Below are 19,582 nucleotides of genomic sequence, written 5' to 3' on the forward strand. Positions count from 1 at the left end.
TTAGTTAGCCAAAAATGTAATGTATAAAGGCTGGAGTGATTTGATGTATAACATGTCAGTCAGAGCACTACTTCCTGCTTTTAAGCTCTCTTGGTTTACACTGACTGGTTACCCTGGTTACCAGGCAGTAACCAATCAGAGACTTGAGGGTAGGCCACATGGGTCATATCTGTTGCTTTTGAATCTGAGCCGAATGCTGAGGATCAATTACAAACTCACTGAACAGAAATGTACCATGTGGCCCCCCTTCAAGTCGCTGACTAACTCAGAGTTATAGAGCTGAAAAGCAGGAAGTTGGATTCTGGCTGTTTTATTAGACATCTGTTCACTCCAGCCTTTATACATTACATTTTTGGCTAACTAACTATATTAGAAACATTTTTTATTTTGCACAGCCTATCTATTTACACAGTTTTTATTTTCACACTGAACTATTCCTTTAAAATGTTCTTTTTCTTTGTTATTCTCTGCAATGTATCTGAAGCCTGACAATTAAAATACCTATGAAGAAATGTGTAACGCCTTATGGAAACTGTAGTCTTGGCTGGAGGAGAGCTGGCAGGTGAACGAGCTCTCCTGGACACCTTGTTCATAAGTGGGGCACAGGGCTGGACTGAGAATTAAAATAGGTCCTGGCATTTCAGGTACACAAAGGCCCAATAGCCCACTAAATACTGACTTTCTATGGCACCTTATAGCAGCCCCTCTGGCATTTGCCAGAACCCACAGATTGCCAGTCTGGGCCTGGTGGGGCACCAGTTCTCTGGTGTCACTGCACAGTCTCAAGTCAGGAAAATAGGAACAGCACTCCCAAGTAGTACTGCACTGCTGGTTCTGACCAGTGCAGCAGAACTTTCAGGGGTTTAAGACAATTTATTCAGCCACAGACATGACTGATGCTATTTTGTCTGTGGCCTGAAAGGTTGTGAGTGCTACTGCGCCGCAGTCAGAACCAGCAGTGCAGCACTGATTGCCAATGCAATTATATTGACCAGGAACGTTTAAATTAACATTGTGAATGAGAGGATTTTGGAAAGTTGACCAGAAGAATTATATGTTCTTTCATGAGCAGGTTTACATCCTCTGTGGAGACAAAGACACAGCTATCCTTATATGCAGCAGCATTGCTTGTTTTCTCATGCTTCCCCACCAGGGATGCCAGCCAGGCCAATGCAGCTCTCACACCATCATTCTTCGGCTGCACATCCACGCTCTTGCACTAGAGGGCGCTGTTTGTAATCTAAGGTGCCGCGGCGGTCAGGCCTCCAATGTCCCGGCATGCACTGCGCTCCCTGTCATGGCGCTGCTCATGCTGCTCACTCTGCCCAGAAAGCGGCCGACAGCGCTATACCAGTGTAAGAGGACGCTAAGTTGCTGGTATTCGCCGGAGGGAGGGAGCAAAGCACGGAGAGACCCGTCACATTGGCGCCAAAGTCAGGTAAGTAGAGGTTTAAACGGAGCCTGGGGAAAGAGCTGAGATACAGGCCGGCGGCGTGTTCAGGTGTGAGGGGGGGTGTTGGTCGTGACTTGTAACCTGCAGAGTGAAGTCTTACCAGTAGTGACAGGTAACGAGAACTAGTTATATAGAGGAGGCTGAATGTGTTTATCACGGAGTCATAGACCTTCCACCTGTTATTGTCATATTGTGTTTTGTACTGTAACTCCCAGCATTCTCCGCGGGCCAGAACTGTCAGGGGAAGCAGCCAGTTGCACTAAAAGAGACATCGTAGGGCCGGAAAGCAAAGATCCGTGATCTGACGGGAGGAACACGAGGAAGGTGAAATTAAGGTCACAGATCAGTGCTGAGTGGTGCACTTACCTTGTAATGGTATCGTCCAATGGCACAGCCAATAGGGAGTTACTGACATATGGGAAGGGTTATACTATATGTACATGGGTTGTTCACCTTTACATTAACTTTTAGTCTGTACAAAGTGATCTGATGACACCATTTGCAGCTGGTTTTCATTTCCTATTATTTGTGTCTTTTTAAGTGGCAGTGAGTCACGAAACGCGTTAAGCGGGCAGCCCCACAGTAGAGATGCTGCTGTCATTTTTAATAGATTTATAATAAATTTTGACTCTTTTTAACATATTATTCTGGCTCGGCGGTGCTCCGTTCCTCTACATTGTTTTTTTGAGTTATTTAGCTTTTTATTCAGCAGCCCTCCAGTCTGCAGTATCTGCAATCTGCTTGCTGGGTCCAAATTCCCCTAGCAACCATGCACTGATATAAATAAGAGAATGGAATATGAATAGGAGAGGGGCCTGAGTAGAACGGTAATACAAAGTAGCAATAACCAATCATTTGTAGCCTTATAGGGCATTTATTTTTCTTTAGATGGGGTGAGGGACCCCCATTTGAAACCTCAAAATAGTCCTAAGAAGAAGGCAAATATATTTCATAAACTATAAAAAAGAAAAAAAATGATGGCTGGATGATCATAAGTAGTGCAGTAAGTTACTGGAATTAGGGTTGGTCATATAAATAGTGTGAATAGGGATGTAAATAAAAGACCCAATTCCAGTGATTAATAAGAACCTTATAATGGAGTTCTCCATGAAATGAAGGGTTTGAGACTCTTTAGTAGAAAATAGAATGACACAGGGTATAATGTACTTCCTATTGACTTTCAGCATCATGCTTTATATGGTCATGGGACTCTTCTGTGCCTTCTTCCCCTAGCTAAAGGGGTGGTTCACCTTAAAGTTAACTTTTAGTATGTTATAGAATGGCCAACTTTTTAATTGGTCTTCATTATTTATTATTTTTTTATAGTTTTTGAGTTATTTGCCTTTTTATTCAGACTCTTTCCAGCTTTGAAATGGGGGTCACTGACCCTATCTAAAAATAAACGCTCTGTAAGGCTACAAATGCATTGTTATTGCTACTTTTTATTACTCATCTTTCTGTTCAGGCCTCTCTGGTTCATATTCCAGTCTCTTATTCATATCAATGCATGGTTGCTAGGGTAATTTGGACCCTAACAACCAGATTGCTGACATTACAAACTGGAGAGCTTCTGAATGAAAAGTTAAATAACTCAAAAACCATAAATAATAAACAATGAAAGCCAATTTCAAATTGTCTTACAATATCACTCTCTATGTCATACTAAAATTAATCTAAAGGTGAACAACCCCTTTAACAAACGGGGTACATCATTTTGTACAATACACGAGCTTCAGTGAGCACCGATTATAACTGATGACATCACAGCGCACTGTTTATGAGGTTATTTATGGCTCTTGTTTATTATATAGGGAATAATGTACCCCCATTGCAAAACATATATTATGATGTCACCAAGGAGTTCATGACTTTATATAGTAACAAGGCTGCGTTCCTTTATATAGATCATGGAACTTACTTAAAGGTGTATTTTAATGTCCTCATATTTTACATGTATTACATATTTCTTATAATAAACAAGATAACAGTGGGGCTCATTAATCAATACTGAGCAAATTACACCTGGCCAATAACCCATAGCAACCAGCGATTGGCTTGTTTCAGCCACCTGCAGGTAGAACAATGAAAGCAAAAAATTTGGCTGGTTGCTATGGGTTACTGCCCAGGTACGAATTTGCCCAGTGCAAACAACATTACAGAACAATTATAAATGATGACATCACTAAGCTCCCTTAGAATATCATTTACAGGATATTCATGGCTCTTGTGTATTATATATTGAATAATGTTGCCCATATTGTAAAATATATAGTGCATAAAGTACCCCCTCTTGTAAAATACAAGAATATTATTAGTTACCAAGGAGTTCCATGACCATATAAAAACCTGAGGCTGAAGGCCAAGTGTTTTTATACAGGTCTCGGAGCAACGGGGTGACTTCTAGTGGCCCATTTACTTAGCTCGAGTGAAGGAATAGAGGGAAAAAAAACTTTGAAGTAGCCAAAAAAACACTTAGAAATTCGACCATTGAATGGGCTACTTCGACCTTCGACTTCGAACTAAAAATCGTTCGACCATTCGATAGTCGAAGTACTGTCTCTTTAAGAAAAACCTTCAACCCCCTAGTTCGCCACCTAAAAGCTACCGAAGTCAATGTTAGCCTATGGGGAAGGTCCCCATAGGCTTTGCAATGTTTTTTGGGTCGAACAAAAATAGTTTGATCGATCGAACGAATAGCGCTAAATCCTTCAGCTTCGATATACGAAGTTGAAGGATTTAACCTCCGACAGTCGAATATCGAGGGTTAATTAACCATCGATATTCGACCCTAAGTAAATCTGCCCCTAATATCCTCAGTTACTTTATTCACTATATTATTCCTTACAGAGGAATTCTGTGAACATATAAAGATGCAAGGCCAATGGTCAAGCTTTTAAAGGAGAAGGAAAGGTTAAAACTAAGTAAGCCTTATCAGAAAGGTCCATCTAAATATACCAGTAAACCCCCAAAGTAGTGCTGCTCTGAGTCCCCTGTCAAAAGAAACACTGCATTTCTTTCCTTCTATTGTGTACACATGGGCTTCTGTATCAGACTTCCTGCCTTCAGCTTAAACCTCATTGCCCTGGGCAAGAGCATGCTCAGTTTGATCCTCTTCCCCACCCCCCTCCCTTCTCTACTGTAATCTGAGCCCAGAGCAGGGAGAGACTCAGGCAGGAAGTGATGTCACACCATGTTAATACTGCAACTCCTATCCTTAACAAACAGAGAGTTTCTAGAGCTTTTTACTCAGGTATGGTAAAACATTCTACAGAATAAATATAGCATTCTAGCTTGCACTATTGTGGCTAATCTATTGGCAATAAAATGCCTCCGTAGCTTTCCTTCTCCTTTAAACAGTTTCTGCTAAAGTTTGTGAACAGCCCAAAATTTCCACTCAACCCTTTCTAATTTGTGGAATTGGCTATTTAATCCACATCGAATGCTTCCACAATTGTATAAATAAACGTGCATCCATGCAATCCCCATCAACCAATATTAGCACCCCGTGAGTCACCATTATAGGATGCCACATATCCAGCTAGATCAATACAAAATGCCTCAGCACACCACTTACGTACACTCTGTTTTTTCTGCTACAATAAATGGATTGAAAAGGCATTGGCCATAGCTGTGCTCCCTCCATTCAAAATCACATATCCAACTAGCCCATTGTCATTTCCTGTTATATATTTATCCATCAGCTGTATATCTACTGTAACGTGGATGTGGCGTGGAGTCTCGATTCACTTTTCTGTATTGATTTATTTCTCCCTCCAAGGACACTTTTAGTTATTTACTTGTAGCGAACGCATAAACCATCATATGTAATAAATTGCATTAAGTTTGCCCAGGAGTAGTAACCCATGGCAACCAGTAAGATTTTTGCTTTTGAACAGGTGACCAGAAAATCCTACCTGTTGTTTGGTTGCTGTGGGTTACTGCTCCAGGGCAAACTTAGTGCCTTTTATTACATTACCCCCCATAGTGTTTAAAAAGTTCTTAACTGGTTCTGGAAGCAACATCTGTTCAATAACTTTTTGTTGGGAGCTTAAAGGGGTTGTTCACCTTCCAACACTTTTTCCAGTTCAGTTGGTTTCAGACAGTTCACCAGAAATAAAGACTTTTTACAACTACTTTCTATTATATACGTGTGACTGTTTTTCTGTTATAGAAGTGTAAGTCCAATTTTTCACCTTTCTAAAGCAGCTCTAGGAGGGGAGGTCACCGACTCTTTAACGGTTCTAAGTTGATACATTTTTTTTATCTTTGTCAATGCTGAGCAGATTCCCTGATTTTCATTAAAGGCAGCTGTTAGAATTGATACAATAGTTGCCAATAATCCAAAGATGCTGCTGAGAAATGTATCAACTAAATGTTGCAAAATTGTAACAGTTTAGAGTCTGCTCCTGAATTACTGAGCTGCCACACTCAAACACCACAGACAGGAACATTCAACTTTAAACTTCGATTTTGGGTAAAAAAGGTAAAAAATACAAAATGGAATGTAATTGAAAAAAAGTCTTTATTTCTGGGGAACAATCTGAAAACAATTGATCTGGACATAAGTGTTTGGATAGTGAATAACCCCTTTAATAATATGAGTTTCCATGCAGCCACATACAATACTTAGCATTTGGTGGAGTGGTGTAAAGGTCATCATGATTGGACTCTGGAACTGTGGAAAGATGTTTTCTCATGAATTACTATTCACCATCTGTTAGCTGTATGGGCTGTTGCGCATGCCAGGTGAATGCTAATTGTATTGCCAACTTGAGTTTGGACTAGTTATAACATGTCTGGGCTAAATCAAGCTAGTCTGCAATGCACAATGCAGATATTGTACCAAGAATGTAGGGTGGTCTGTTACAATTGCATACAATACAATTAAATACAGTTACTACTAGGGTTGCACCGAATCCAGGATTTGGTCAGGATTCCACCTTTTTCAGTAGGATTTGGATACGGCCGAATCCTTGTGCCTGGCCGAACCTAATCCTAATTTGTATATGCAAATTAGTGGCAGGGCAGGAAATCACGTTTCTTTTCATCACAAAACAAAGAAGTAAAAACATTTTTGCATTTTTTTTCTCTGGCATATGCAAATTAGGATTCAGTTCAGTATTTGGCCGAATACTTCACAAAGATTTTGGGGATTCTGCCGAATCCAAAATAGTGGATTCAGTGCATCCCTAATTACTACTGAGACAGCAGATTCTACTGCTTCCCACTGGATCACTCAGATTTGGTTACTGTAGAGTAATTTATCTAAACAGTATAAGTTTACATTTACATAAGTAAAGTTGTTGTACCGTATTAACCATTCACAGGGCTAAAACAATAACAAACAGGTGGTATAAAGGCGGTAGCTTTATTGACTAACTAAGATTATCATAGCAAGCTTTCAGAACATTTGAGTCCTTTTTTCAAGCTGAATATAAATACCTTCAAAACAATAAAGGCTATGAGCACCGTATCCAACTCTTTAGTTTCCCTGCACGTGAGTAATTTGGATTAAAGAAAAAAAAAAGAGCTGTATAATATCACATTGATACTGTCTATTTTGTTTCTTGTTTGAATATAGATGTATCTGATTAATAGCTCTGCATCACATAAAGCTGCTGTTCTTTTTATTTATGATGATTTATAGTGCACGCAACCGCTCAGGCGGTATTTACACAATACAGAACTAATCAGAGATGTCATTCTGACAAACTTTTCGTGCATTTTTAAGCAAAAGTCACACAAAAGTGATCAAACCTTGCTTTAGTCTCTATTACAAAATATATCACCATTTATACCAAAATCATTACTTTAAGGGGGGGGGAGTTGTTCAACTTTGAGTTAACTTTTAGTATAACTTAGAGAGTGATATTATGAGACAATTTGCGATTGGTTTTCACTTTTATTTGTGGTTTCTGAATTATTTAGCTTTTTATTCAGCAGCTCTCCAGTTTGCAATTTCAGCAATCTGTTTGCTAGGGTCCTATCAACCATGCACTGATTTGAATAAGAGACTGGAATATGAATAGGCGAGGCCTGAATAGAAAGATGAGTTATACAAAGTAGCAATAACCGTAAATTTGTAGCCTTACAGAGTATTTTTAATATGTCTTTCCTCTAGAATCTAGCACATTTCAAAGCTTTTCTAAAATGGTGATTCACCTTTAAAATAACTTTTAGCTTGTTAAAGAATAGGCAGTTTAAAGCAACTTTGCAATTGTTCTTCATTCTAAATATTTTTTTTAATTATTTGTCTTTTTCTAGCTTTCAAATGAGGTTCACTGACCCCCATCTAAAAAAGAAATGCTCTGTAACAGCAGCTGCACATTTATTGTTATTGCTTTGTTTTATTACTCTTTCTATTCAGGCCCTCTCCTGTTCATATTCCAGTCTCTCATTCAAATCCGTGCATAGTTGCTATGGTAATTTGGACCCTATCAACCAGGTTGCTAAAAATTGCAAACCAAAAAACTACTGAATAAAAAGCAAAATAACTCAAAAACCACAAATTATAAAAAACTATTTAAGTTTCACTGCAAAAATGGCGCCCATATACTCCAATGGGGAAAAAAAATTGTCGCATATGAAAAAAATTCTTATGTCGAAAAATTTGTTGTCCATAGACTTCATTTATTTTCGGCAAAACAGGTCAGATTTGCCCATCACTACTCTCTACATCGTATGAAAAGTTAATTTAAAGGTGAACAACCCCTTTAAAGCTTGCATCTAGCTTCTTATTTCCCATGGAATTCTTGGAATGTTTTTTTCTTTAGAAATATTTTATTAAACATTAGGCATTGATAAACTTAAAAGGGAACTATCACGAAAATGATAATTTAATATTGACTTCTGCATAATGAAATAAGAATCTTTATAAATACAATTAATTAAAGATTCTGTGCCATTTCTGAAATATTTAAGTTTATCTTTACTATTCCTCTCTCAGCATCTGTTTCTCTTCATTCTGTCTTCATTCTGGAGTTGGGTGTCAGATTAATGATCCAATATATCTTATAGGGGGGCTTCCTTTTGCCTAAAAGATGTATTGGAGCTCACTCTATTTATCACCAGAAATTATGTCTCTCTACATGCAGGACAGTTTATTTTGTTAGATTTTGTTAGTATTGGAATCAGTTATTTGAGTGAGCTCTAAAACATCTGCTAGGAAAGGAACCCCCCCCCCCATATGATATATTGAATCATTCATCTGACACCCAACTGCTGTATGAAGACAGAATGAAGAGAAACAGATGCTGAGAGAAGGATAGTGAAGATAAACTTGGTTATTTCAGAAACAATGCAGCATATTTAATTGATTGTATTTAGAAAGTTTCTTAATTCAGTATGAGGAAGCTTATATTAAATGTTTTATTTTCGCGATAGTTCCCCTTCTGATGTTACACATATCCTTGAAACCTTAATTCACCTTGGGCAACATATTTTATCTGCCACCAAAATAAACTAACCTGAAGGTACACTGAGTATAAATAACTCAAAGGTGTGACTTGTAAAAAGCATTTTATCTGTGCCTCCATGCTGTCCTGCAACTGCCATAGTTCTCTATCAGGTTCTAAACATCCATAGTTGCAGGGTGGGGCAAATGACACTTCTTTGTGTTCTCTCTTGATAGCTCTGCTGGCTGGAGACTTAAAAGAAAAGTATTGCATGCATACATGTTGTTTTTTTTTTTTTTGTTTTTCTTCAAACATATATGGTGTTTTCAGCTAACTGTAAATCTATCTCTTGTTTATCTTAAAGGAAGACTATCATGAAAATGAAAATTTAATAATAATCTTCCTCATACTGAAGTAAGAGACTTTCTAAATGCAATCAATTAAAAATTCTGCATTGTTTATGAAATAATCAATTTTATCTTCACTATTCATCACTCCGCATCTGTTTCTCTTCATTCTGTCTTCATGCAGCAGTTGGTGAATGATCCAATATATCTTATAGGGAGCTTTCTTTCCTAGCAGATGTATTAGAGCTCACTCAAATATCTGATTCCAGTACAATCAAAATCTAACAAAATAACTGCCTTTTGCACAAATTCTGCATGTAGAGAGACAGGATTTCTGGTGATTTTAATAGTGAGCTCTAATACATCTTCTAGACAAAAGGATCCCCCCTATAAGATATATTGGATCTGACACCCAACTCCTGAATGAAGACAGAATGAGGAGAAACAGATGCTGAGAGAGGAATAGTGAAAATGAACTTGATTATTTAGGAAACAGTACAGAATTTTTAATTGATTGTATTTAGTAAGTTATTTCAATATGCTGAAATAATATGCAATTTGAACTTTTTTGCAGAAAATTCCCCTTAAAAGGCTTATACAGCTGCAAGCTTTTATTATTAACACTTGGAGCCACTTTCCCTCTTTGTAGTTTTTGAATAGCTTCCCAAGCTATATTCTTGTTGCCGGCAAAACAAGTGACATTGAAAAATGTATTCCTTTTGATCAACCCTTTGTTTTTGTTAGATTGTGTTATTCTACCAAATAGCTTTCTTCATAATCAAACCTGTGGCCCTCATTTCTGCTGGAGGAGATTTTAAGGCTAAACTATTGTTTTTTTAGTGGTATTTTTAGTATGTATCTGTAAGTTCTTAAAAGGGGTAGCTAAATTACGTTTTAGGAATATGTTGACAGTCGTTGAATCGGAAACCGATTACATTTGGTCTTCATCATTTGTAGTTTTTGAAACTTTAGCTTTATGTTCAGCAACTGTCGAACTTACACTAGCAACCAGGCACTGGCTGCAATGTGAATAGTAGAGGGCCTGAATAAAGAGTATGAAGTATGAAAAAGTAACAATAAAACTGTAGCCTTGGGTTTAAATTGGTGGAGCCAACCTAAACCCAAAAGAAGCAGGAGGATGCGGCAAATAATAAATAAAAATTAAGACTCTAGTAATAGGACAATCTTTAATATGCTGCAAATTAACTTGAATGTGCACTACTTATTTAAAGGTGTTGTTCACCTTTAAATTAAATTTTAGTATGTTGTAAAGAGTGGTATTCTGATGCAATTTGCAATTGATTTTCATTTTTTATTAGTTGATGTTTTTGTGGTAGCTTTTTATTCAGCAGGTTGTAATTTCAGTTTTTGGTTGCTAGGGTCCGAATTACCCTACCAACCATGAATTGGTTTGAATATGAGACTGGAATATGAATAGGAGAGGGCCTGAATTGAGAGATGAGTAATAAATAGTCACAATAACAATAAATTTGTAGCCTTACAGAGTAGTGATGTGCGGGCCGGCCCAATACCCGCGGTTTGGGGCGACCTTGCACTCTTCTTTGGGTGCGGGTTGAGCTCTACTCCTTCTCTCCCTGCCCACCACCAACTGCAAATGCAGTCTTCCAGGTTCTTCTTTTATAGACTCTACACCTGCTCGCGCCGCCCCTTTTGTGATGTCATCGGCGGGGCGGGTCTATAAATGGAACTTGGAAGTCGGGCCCCGGCGGGTGCAGGTCGGTGAAATCCTGACCCGCACATCACTATTACAGACCATTTGTTTTTTAGATGGGGTCAGTGTCCCCATCTAAAAACAATTTCAAAAGTATCTCAAAATATCACTCTGTACGTCATACTAAACTTAACAACCCCTTTGTTCTGTGTAAGTGTTATTTCAATATATGTTTGTTTTAAAATGTGCTACATTTCCTGAGCACAATTATACAGTTTCTATTAATACCGAAATCACCATAATGAGGCGCTTCTGAATTTCTGTTTGTGCCATGCCAGAGAATGGTTCATTGTAGGCCCATGTTTTGTTGCCACACATCATTGTTGTTACTGCGAGCCGTATGAAAAGCCGAACATAAGGGAACAGAGTAGCAATAAATGAGAAGGAATCGAAGGTACAAAGAATGCTGGTGTCTGGGGACAGGAAAGCAGTCCTGGTATAAAGGCACTTTTGTCATTTTGCATTTTTAATGTTTGTTTTTAATTTGCTTTACACCTGCTGCCTATGTGTTTTTGGCTTTGTTTCCAATTCCTGCTCTGTAGTTTTCCTCCTGGGCATCATAAAACATAAAGGCACAGGCAAAAGTGCTTTTGAACATCTGATATACTTTTTCCCCTCCCTAATATGACCTTGCTTCTTTCCTCAGGTTCTGCACAGACTCCCAGGGAAGACTACATGGCAGGTTATAAGGAAGGACAATTCAAGGCATTTTTTAGATGCCGCAAAGGTATTAATCACGTAATTTTATGCTGGCAGCCGGGAAAGAGAGGTACCATGCCCCAGAGCATTCCTCAGTTTAGCCTTCATATTGAGCAACCTTCAGCATAATGTCTTGTTTTATGTGCAAGCAACAATTTCTCTCCTGTCTCTAGAACTAAATAAAGCATGTACTTGAAATGATACAAGCATTTTTGCATGCACTTTTAACCAATGCTCCCGAACCAGCAACACAACAAATTGGTCAAACAGGAATTAGAATTAGCCTTGGGTCAGTAAATGCCTATGATGAAACATGCTTTGGCTAGGCAAGCTACATTGTTTCCTCAATTACTTGTCTGACTTTTTTGCTCCAGTGTAGCACTAAAGCAAAACGTTGCTGCTAGGGGCAGTACCGACAGCAACAGCTTTGCAGTTGGAGAGAAGGAGAAAAGGAAGCAAATTCATTTAAAAACTGCAAAACAAATGCCAGTTTAAGGTAACAATGCCTTAAAAATATCAAACTTAAAGGGGAACAATTGCGAAAATGAACATTTAATATAAGCTTTATCACACCAAAATAAGAAACTTTCTAAATACAAACAATTTAAAATTCTGAATGGTTTCTGAAATAATAAAGTTTATGTTCACTATTCCTTTCTCTCAGCATCTGTTTCTCTTCAGGCAGCAGTTGGATGTCAGATAATCATTGACAGTTAAATCCAATATATCTAAAAGGGGGGCTCCTTTTGCCTAAAATATATATTACAGCTCACTCTAATAAAATCACTAGACATCATGAGGCACATTTATCAAAGGTTGAATTTAGAATCCGTGTTTTTAAAAACTCCCATAAACTCGAAACTTATTAAAAAAAAAAATAGAATTTCCTAAGCTCGGGTGAATAGTATTGACCCGAAAACTTGAATCAAATTTGAATTTTTAAAAATCCAAAAGTCAGGAAGGCTACAAACTACTCCAAATTGACCCCAGGACGTCTCCCTCGAATCGAGTTTGATCAAATTCGATTAGATTTTTTGAGTCGTTTAAAGTCGTCCAAGTTTTATAAATTCAATGTTATTAATAAATTTCGACTAGTTGAATTTGAATTTGAGAGTTTATAAAAACTCACATGAATTCGGAATTAGACCCTTGATAAATGTGTCTCCCTGTGTTGTAAAATAATTAAAACATGTACCATTGCCATATGCTGGTAAATTTTCAGTGATTGGAAAAGAAACACTACTATAGTTTATATAAACAAGCTGCTGTGTAGCCAGGGGGGCAGCCATTCAAGATGAAGGAGAAACAGCACAGGTTTACATAGCAGATTAGCTCTGAAGAGTACCATTGTATTCTGCAGATCTTATTTTTTTTACTACTAGATTATCTTTTTGCTGATGCATTTTTGTGCAGCTCCTTAAAAGTCTATCTTTCTCTTTACAGGTGCTTTCTGGATGGCAATCGACACAAATACGGACATGCTGGCATGGGAATGCAGGGGGCAATCTTCACACAGATCCCAAGCAAGGGGTAAGACTCGTTAATATTACTTTAATTACAGTTTGTTCAGTGGTGAAATGCAGGGCTACAAAGGAACATGTTGGATGCTCAGATCTCTGCCTTAGCAACAAAACTTGTTGTTGGTTATAAAAGTGCACACAGTACCCAGGCATACGTCACAACTGGAAAAACTGGCACTGGCAGTTTTTAAAATATAAGGTTTTAATATACCAGTAGCAAATGGGATCCTGCAGTAACATGTCCATAAAGGGGAACTATCGCGGAAATGAAAATTTAATATAAGCCTCATCATACTGAAATAAGAAACTTTCTACATGCAATCAATTAAATATTCTGCATTGTTTCTGAAATAATTAAGTTTATCTTCACTATCCCTCTCTCAGCTTCTGTTTCTCTTCATTCTGTCTTCTTGCAGGAGTTGGGTGTCAGATATTCATTGACAGTTAGATCCAGTATATCTTTTAGGGAGCTCCTTTCCTATCAGATGAATTAGAGCTCACTCACATAACTGATTTCAGAACAAACATAAACAATCTAACAAAATAATCGCCTTTTGCACAAATTCTGCGTGTAGAGGGACATGATGTCTGGTGATTTTAATAGAGTGAACTCTAATACATCTTCTAAGCAAAAGCAGCCCCCCTATCAGATATATTGGATCTAACTGTCAGTGAATATCTGACACCGAACTCCTGCATGAAGACAGAATGAAGAGAAACAGATGCTGAGAGAGGAAAAGTGAAGATAAACTTGATTATCTCAGAAACATTGCCGAATTTTTAATTTATATTTAGAAAGTTTCTTATTTCAGTATGATGAAGGTTGTATTACGTTTTGGGATGCACCGAATCCAGGATTCGGTTCGGGATTCGGCCTTTTTCAGCAGGATTCGAATTCGGCCGAATCCTAATCCTAATTTGCATATGCAAATTAGGGGAGGGAAATCGTGTGACTTTGTCAGAAAACAAGGAAGTAAAAAATGGTTTCCCCTTCCCACCCCTAATTTGCATATGCAAATTAGGGTTCGGTATTCGGCCGAATCTTTCACGAAGGATTCGGGGGTTCGGCCGATTCCAAAATAGTGGATTAGGTGCATCCCTAATTACATTTTTGCGATAGTTCCCCTTTAATCTTTTTTAGTTTAGTGGTACAGGTATGGTATCCGTCATCCGAAACCTTTTATCCAGAAATATCCAAAATACAGAAAGGCCCTCTTACATAGACTCCAGTTTATCCAAATAATTAAAAATTTTAAAAATGATTTCCTTTTTCTCTGTAATAGTAAAACGGTACCTTGTATTTTATCCCAGCTAAGATATAATTAATCCTTATTGGAAGCAAACCCAGCCTATTGGGGTTATTTAATATTTATATGATTTTCTAGTAGACTTAAGGTATGAAGAGCCAAATTAGGGAAAACCCCTGGTCCCAAGCATTCTGGATAACAGGTCCCATGTCGTGTGTGTACACACACACACACACACACACACACACACACACACACACACACACACACACACACACACACACACACACACACACACACACACACACACACACACACACACACACACACACACACACACACACACACACACACACACACACACACACACACACACACACACACACACACACGTGTGAAAAACTATTTGCCCCCTTCCTGATTTCTTATTCTTTTGCATGTTTGTCACACTTAAATGTTTCTGCTCATCAAAAACCGTTAACTATTAGTCAAAGATAACATAATTGAACACAAAATGCAGTTTTTAAATGAAGGTTTACGTTATTAAGGGAGAAAAAAAACTCCAAATCTACATGGGCCTGTGTGAAAAAGTGATTGCCCCCCTTGTTAAAAAATAACTTAACTGTGGTTTATCACACCTGAGTTCAATTTCAAAGGTTATAAAGCCATTTCTAAAGCTTTGGGACTCCAGCGAACCACAGTGAGAGCCATTATCCACAAATGGCAAAAACATGGAACAGTGGTGAACCTTCCCAGGAGTGGCCGGCCGACCAAAATTACCCCAAGAGCGCAGAGACAACTCATCCGAGAGGCCACAAAAGACCCCAGGACAACATCTAAAGAACTGCAGGCCTCACTTGCCTCAATTAAGGTCAGTGTTCACGACTCCACCATAAGAAAGAGACTGGGCAAAAACAGCCTGCATGGCAGATTTCCAAGGCGCAAACCACTTTTAAGCAAAAAGAACATTAAGGCTCGTCTCAATTTTGCTAAAAAACATCTCAATGATTGCCAAGACTTTTGGGAAAATACCTTGTGGACCGACGAGACAAAAGTTGAACTTTTTGGAAGGTGCGCGTCCCGTTACATCTGGCGTAAAAGTAACAGCATTTCAGAAAAAGAACATCATACCAACAGTAAAATATGGTGGTGGTAGTGTGATGGTCTGGGGTTGTTTTGCTGCTTCAGGACCTGGAAGACTTGCTGTGATAGATGGAACCATGAATTCTACTGTCTACCAAAAAATCCTGAAGGAGAATGTCCGGCCATCTGTTCGTCAACTCAAGCTGAAGCGATCTTGGGTGCTGCAGCAGGACAATGACCCAAAACACACCAGCAAATCCACCTCTGAATGGCTGAAGAAAAACAAAATGAAGACTTTGGAGTGGCCTAGTCAAAGTCCTTTTGTGTTTACTTGTGTTATCTTTGACTAATAGTTAAATGTGTTTGATGATCAGAAACATTTTGTGTGACAAACATGCAAAAGAATAAGAAATCAGGAAGGGGGCAAAAAGTTTTTCACACCACTGTGTGTGTGTATACACACACACACACACACACACACACACACACACACCAGTTTTGCCCAGTTTTCAGGATATCTTCCAGTGGCAGACTAGGGGAACTCCTGACATCCCTATCTCAACACTTGGTTCCTTACTCGGGTCAGTAATACCCTGGGATCTAGTTGAGCTGCTCAACTAAATAACCTCTCTATCACTCCTAGAGCGATCTATAAAACGAGTATAGCTATCTAGGGTCAGCACTACCCATTCCCTTCCAGCCTGCTTGGTTGGGCTAAAGCAATGGACCCAGAGCACATAAAATTGACTTCTCGGCTGCAGACACAATGACTTTTCACATGCAGCCATTCCATTCCCCCCTTCCTTACTAATCGCAGTCCTGTGCTAGTGTGACTAGCCTATTGCAGTGTATAATTATATACACTCTCACCGCAGCAGCTTCCTTTATGCCTTCACAGCATCCCTTCTACTTCTAACTCTTCACGTTTCTGCAATCCCTGGTACCGGCTGTGCAGGGATACAATAAAACTATTTATGCATATCTTTGCTCTTTATATTGTGATGAGAAGATGGATTTGTAGCTCTGAAGCTGTCACCATGCTCCTCTGCTCTTTCTTTCTCACCCCAGGTACAGATGAGTATAAATACCTGATTTTTCACACTGTCAACTTTTGAGCTTGTACTTTTTTTTTCCCCTATTAAACATATTTTCCTTGTGCTTTTAACTTTCTTTCGCGACTACATATTTCTCCTCCTTTACAGCAAACTGATCTTTTTTTTTTAAAATGGAGCAGTCCTAGTATATTCCTAGACAGCTGTATCTTTCTGTCGCTGTGCAAGAATGCCTTTTAATTTGTCTTGCTTATACGCAATTGGCTTTTTCTTTTATGTACAAGTCTGGTCCCAATGAAGTAAGGGATCCAGAGTTCATAATGGCTCCCCAATATACAGGTATGGGATCCGTTATCCGGAAACCCGTTATCCAGAAAGCTTTGAATTACAGAAAGGCGGTCTCCCGTAGACTCAATTTTATCCAAATAATCTAGGGATCCACCGAATCCACTGTTTTGGATTCTGCTGAACCCCGAATCCTTTGGGAAAGATTCGGCCGAATACCGAACCCAAATCCTAATTTGCATATGCAAATTAGGGGTGAGAAGGGGAAAACCATTTTTTTTGTCACAAAAAGTCACACGATTTCCCCTAATTCGCATATGCAAATTAGGACTTGGATTCGGTTCGGCTGGGAAGAAGGACTTCGGCCGAATCCCGCTGAAAAAGGCCGAATCCCGAACCGAATCCTGGATTCGGTGCATCCCTTAAATAATCCAAATTTTTAAAAATGATTTCCTTTTTATCTGTAATAACAAACTAGTAGCTTGTCAAAACTTTGTCTTTAAATGATATTTAATAATTTTGCCATAAAAGTATTTGCCTAATCCTTTTACATCACCTGTCTTACCCCCAAGCTCCTCTACAAGGAGGCTGCCATATAGCAGTAGTCCGTTAGCATAAGAAACTCTTAACTGCCAGCCTGAGAAGGGACAGTCATGTTGGCAAAATAGTCAGGTTTAGGAACTTCAAGTAACAATTACTTACAAAAGCAGAACTATCGGCTAAAAACGATCAACGAGACCCATAGGTAACTTTTAATGTAGATTAATATTTTGAAAAGAAAAAATGTAGTGTCCATATCACTTTAAAGTGGACCGGTCACCCAGACACTAAAAGCTGTATAATAAAAGTCCTTTTCAAATTAAACATGAAATCGAATTTCTATTTTTTTATTGAAGCATTCATAGCTGTTGTAAACTCATTTAAAAATCTGTCAATCAAATATTGTCTGCCCCTCCTCTATGCCTAAGGCATAGAGACAGGGCAGGCAATTACTTTCACTTTCCATTCAGCACTTTCTAGATGTCACTGCTCTCCACACATTCCCTCGTTCTCTTCACCATTTAATTGTGTAACCAGTGCATGGATATGGACATTGGTTTCCCCATTCTGGTGCACAAACAAGATTCTGAGATGATGCAAGGCTTGCCTTAATAACACTGTCCGCAAAATGGCTCCTCCCTGCTTGCTATAATTATGAGTTCCCAGAGTGAAGGAAACACGATTCAAAGCATTTATATAGTGTAATTAAAGTTCATTTTGCTTGACTAATGTGATAAAATAGGATTTTGAATAATGTTTTTGGGTGACGGGTCCCCTTTAATCCAAACTAAGATATAATAAATCCTTATTGGAGGCAAAACCAGCCTATTGGGTTTATTTAATGTTGAAATTATTTTTTAGTAGACTTAAAGGTGTTGTTTACCTTTGCATTAACTTTTAGTATGATGTAAAGAGTGATATTCTAAGATAAAAAAAATGTATTGTATAAAGGCTGGAGTGACTGGATCTGTAACATAATAGCCAGAACACTACTTTCTGCTTTGCAGCTCTCTTGGTTTCCACTTCTTGGTAACAATGCAGTAGCCAATCAGTGACTTGAGGGGGGGGCATAAGTGTTGCTTTTGAATCTGACCAGTGTTCTGAGGATAAATTGTAAACTCACTAAACCGTTTTGTCCCATGTGGCCCCCCCTTAAGGTCGCTGACTAACTCAGGGTTAGAGAGCTGAAAAGCAGGAAGTAGTGTTCTGGCTATTATGTTAGACATCCAGTGACTCCAGACATTTAGATTTTTGCCTAACTAACTATATTGAAAACACTTTTTATTTTGCACAGGCTATCTATTTACCCAGTTTTTATTTTTACATTGAACTGTTCCTTTAAGGATTCAGTTCAGCCAGGCATTTGGATTTGGGCAAATCCAACTTAAAAAAGGCTGAATCCTGAATCAAATATTCAATTTAGCGCATCCCTACTTAATAACAGGAACCTTGGTCACTCCATCTGCTTAATTTAACTTGCTTTAATATAGCTTTGTTTGAATAGCGCATGTATGATTACTTGTTTGCCTATGTAGTAAAAATCTAGTAGAGCGCTCCCATGTGATAAAAAATGAGGGGTGCCTTTTTCAATAACGCATCTTTGAAAAGTTACTCTATTACTAACATCACTTGTTCTCTCAGCAACATTGAACTGTGCTGGGGTTTTCTGTTGCAGCCTATGGAAAAGATATGCCTCCTGGCAAAACTGGCAGGCATGGGACAAAGCTAGCAATACTACCTTGCAACTACACTACCTTCTGAATAAAGCATCTCCCATAAATGGCAGCTCCCTTGTTTTATTCATCGAGAAGAGCTCCTCAAGGTACCCTCTGTATAATTTACACCGGGAGTTGTTCTCCCCGAGGGCTTGCAAGCTTTGCATTGCATATGTTAACCCAAAACTGCCATTTATAATAGTATTGACTCTTTCAGTGCCGGCTAATTTGGCTCAGATTTGCACAAAATGCCAACCCCTATGTCAGCATATTACACTTATAACAATTAATGACATTTTTTTCTTATTTGTTAATCCTTTAAAAAAGGGACATCAAAACTTACTTTCTGCATATATTGGACTTTCATATATGCACTTAAAAAATTAACTTGAGCTGTAATCAACATTTTGATCAAATAATAAGGCGAAGGCTTCAACGGATTCTATTGCATCTAACACCTTCAGTCTTCATGCGGAACCTTTGATCTTTACCCTTTCAGGGAATTATCATGAGGG

At 38.4% G+C, this 19,582-nt stretch overlaps 1 protein-coding gene across 1 annotated transcript in view; it reads left to right on the plus strand.

Annotated features, from left to right (window-relative positions):
* The first annotated feature begins 1,003 nt into the window (after nt 1-1,003).
* abcb7.L (ATP binding cassette subfamily B member 7 L homeolog) overlaps nt 1,004-19,582 on the plus strand; it is a 69,079-nt gene continuing 50,500 nt past the window's right edge. The window contains exons 1-3 of the mRNA XM_018229816.2: nt 1,004-1,438; nt 11,573-11,653; nt 13,069-13,155. Coding sequence (XP_018085305.1) covers nt 1,019-1,438; nt 11,573-11,653; nt 13,069-13,155 — 588 coding nt within the window. The 5' untranslated portion in view covers nt 1,004-1,018. The remainder of the gene's footprint in view (nt 1,439-11,572; nt 11,654-13,068; nt 13,156-19,582) is intronic.

Source organism: Xenopus laevis, chromosome 8L (assembly GCF_017654675.1).
Source record: "Xenopus laevis strain J_2021 chromosome 8L, Xenopus_laevis_v10.1, whole genome shotgun sequence".
Lineage (NCBI taxonomy): Eukaryota > Metazoa > Chordata > Amphibia > Anura > Pipidae > Xenopus > Xenopus laevis.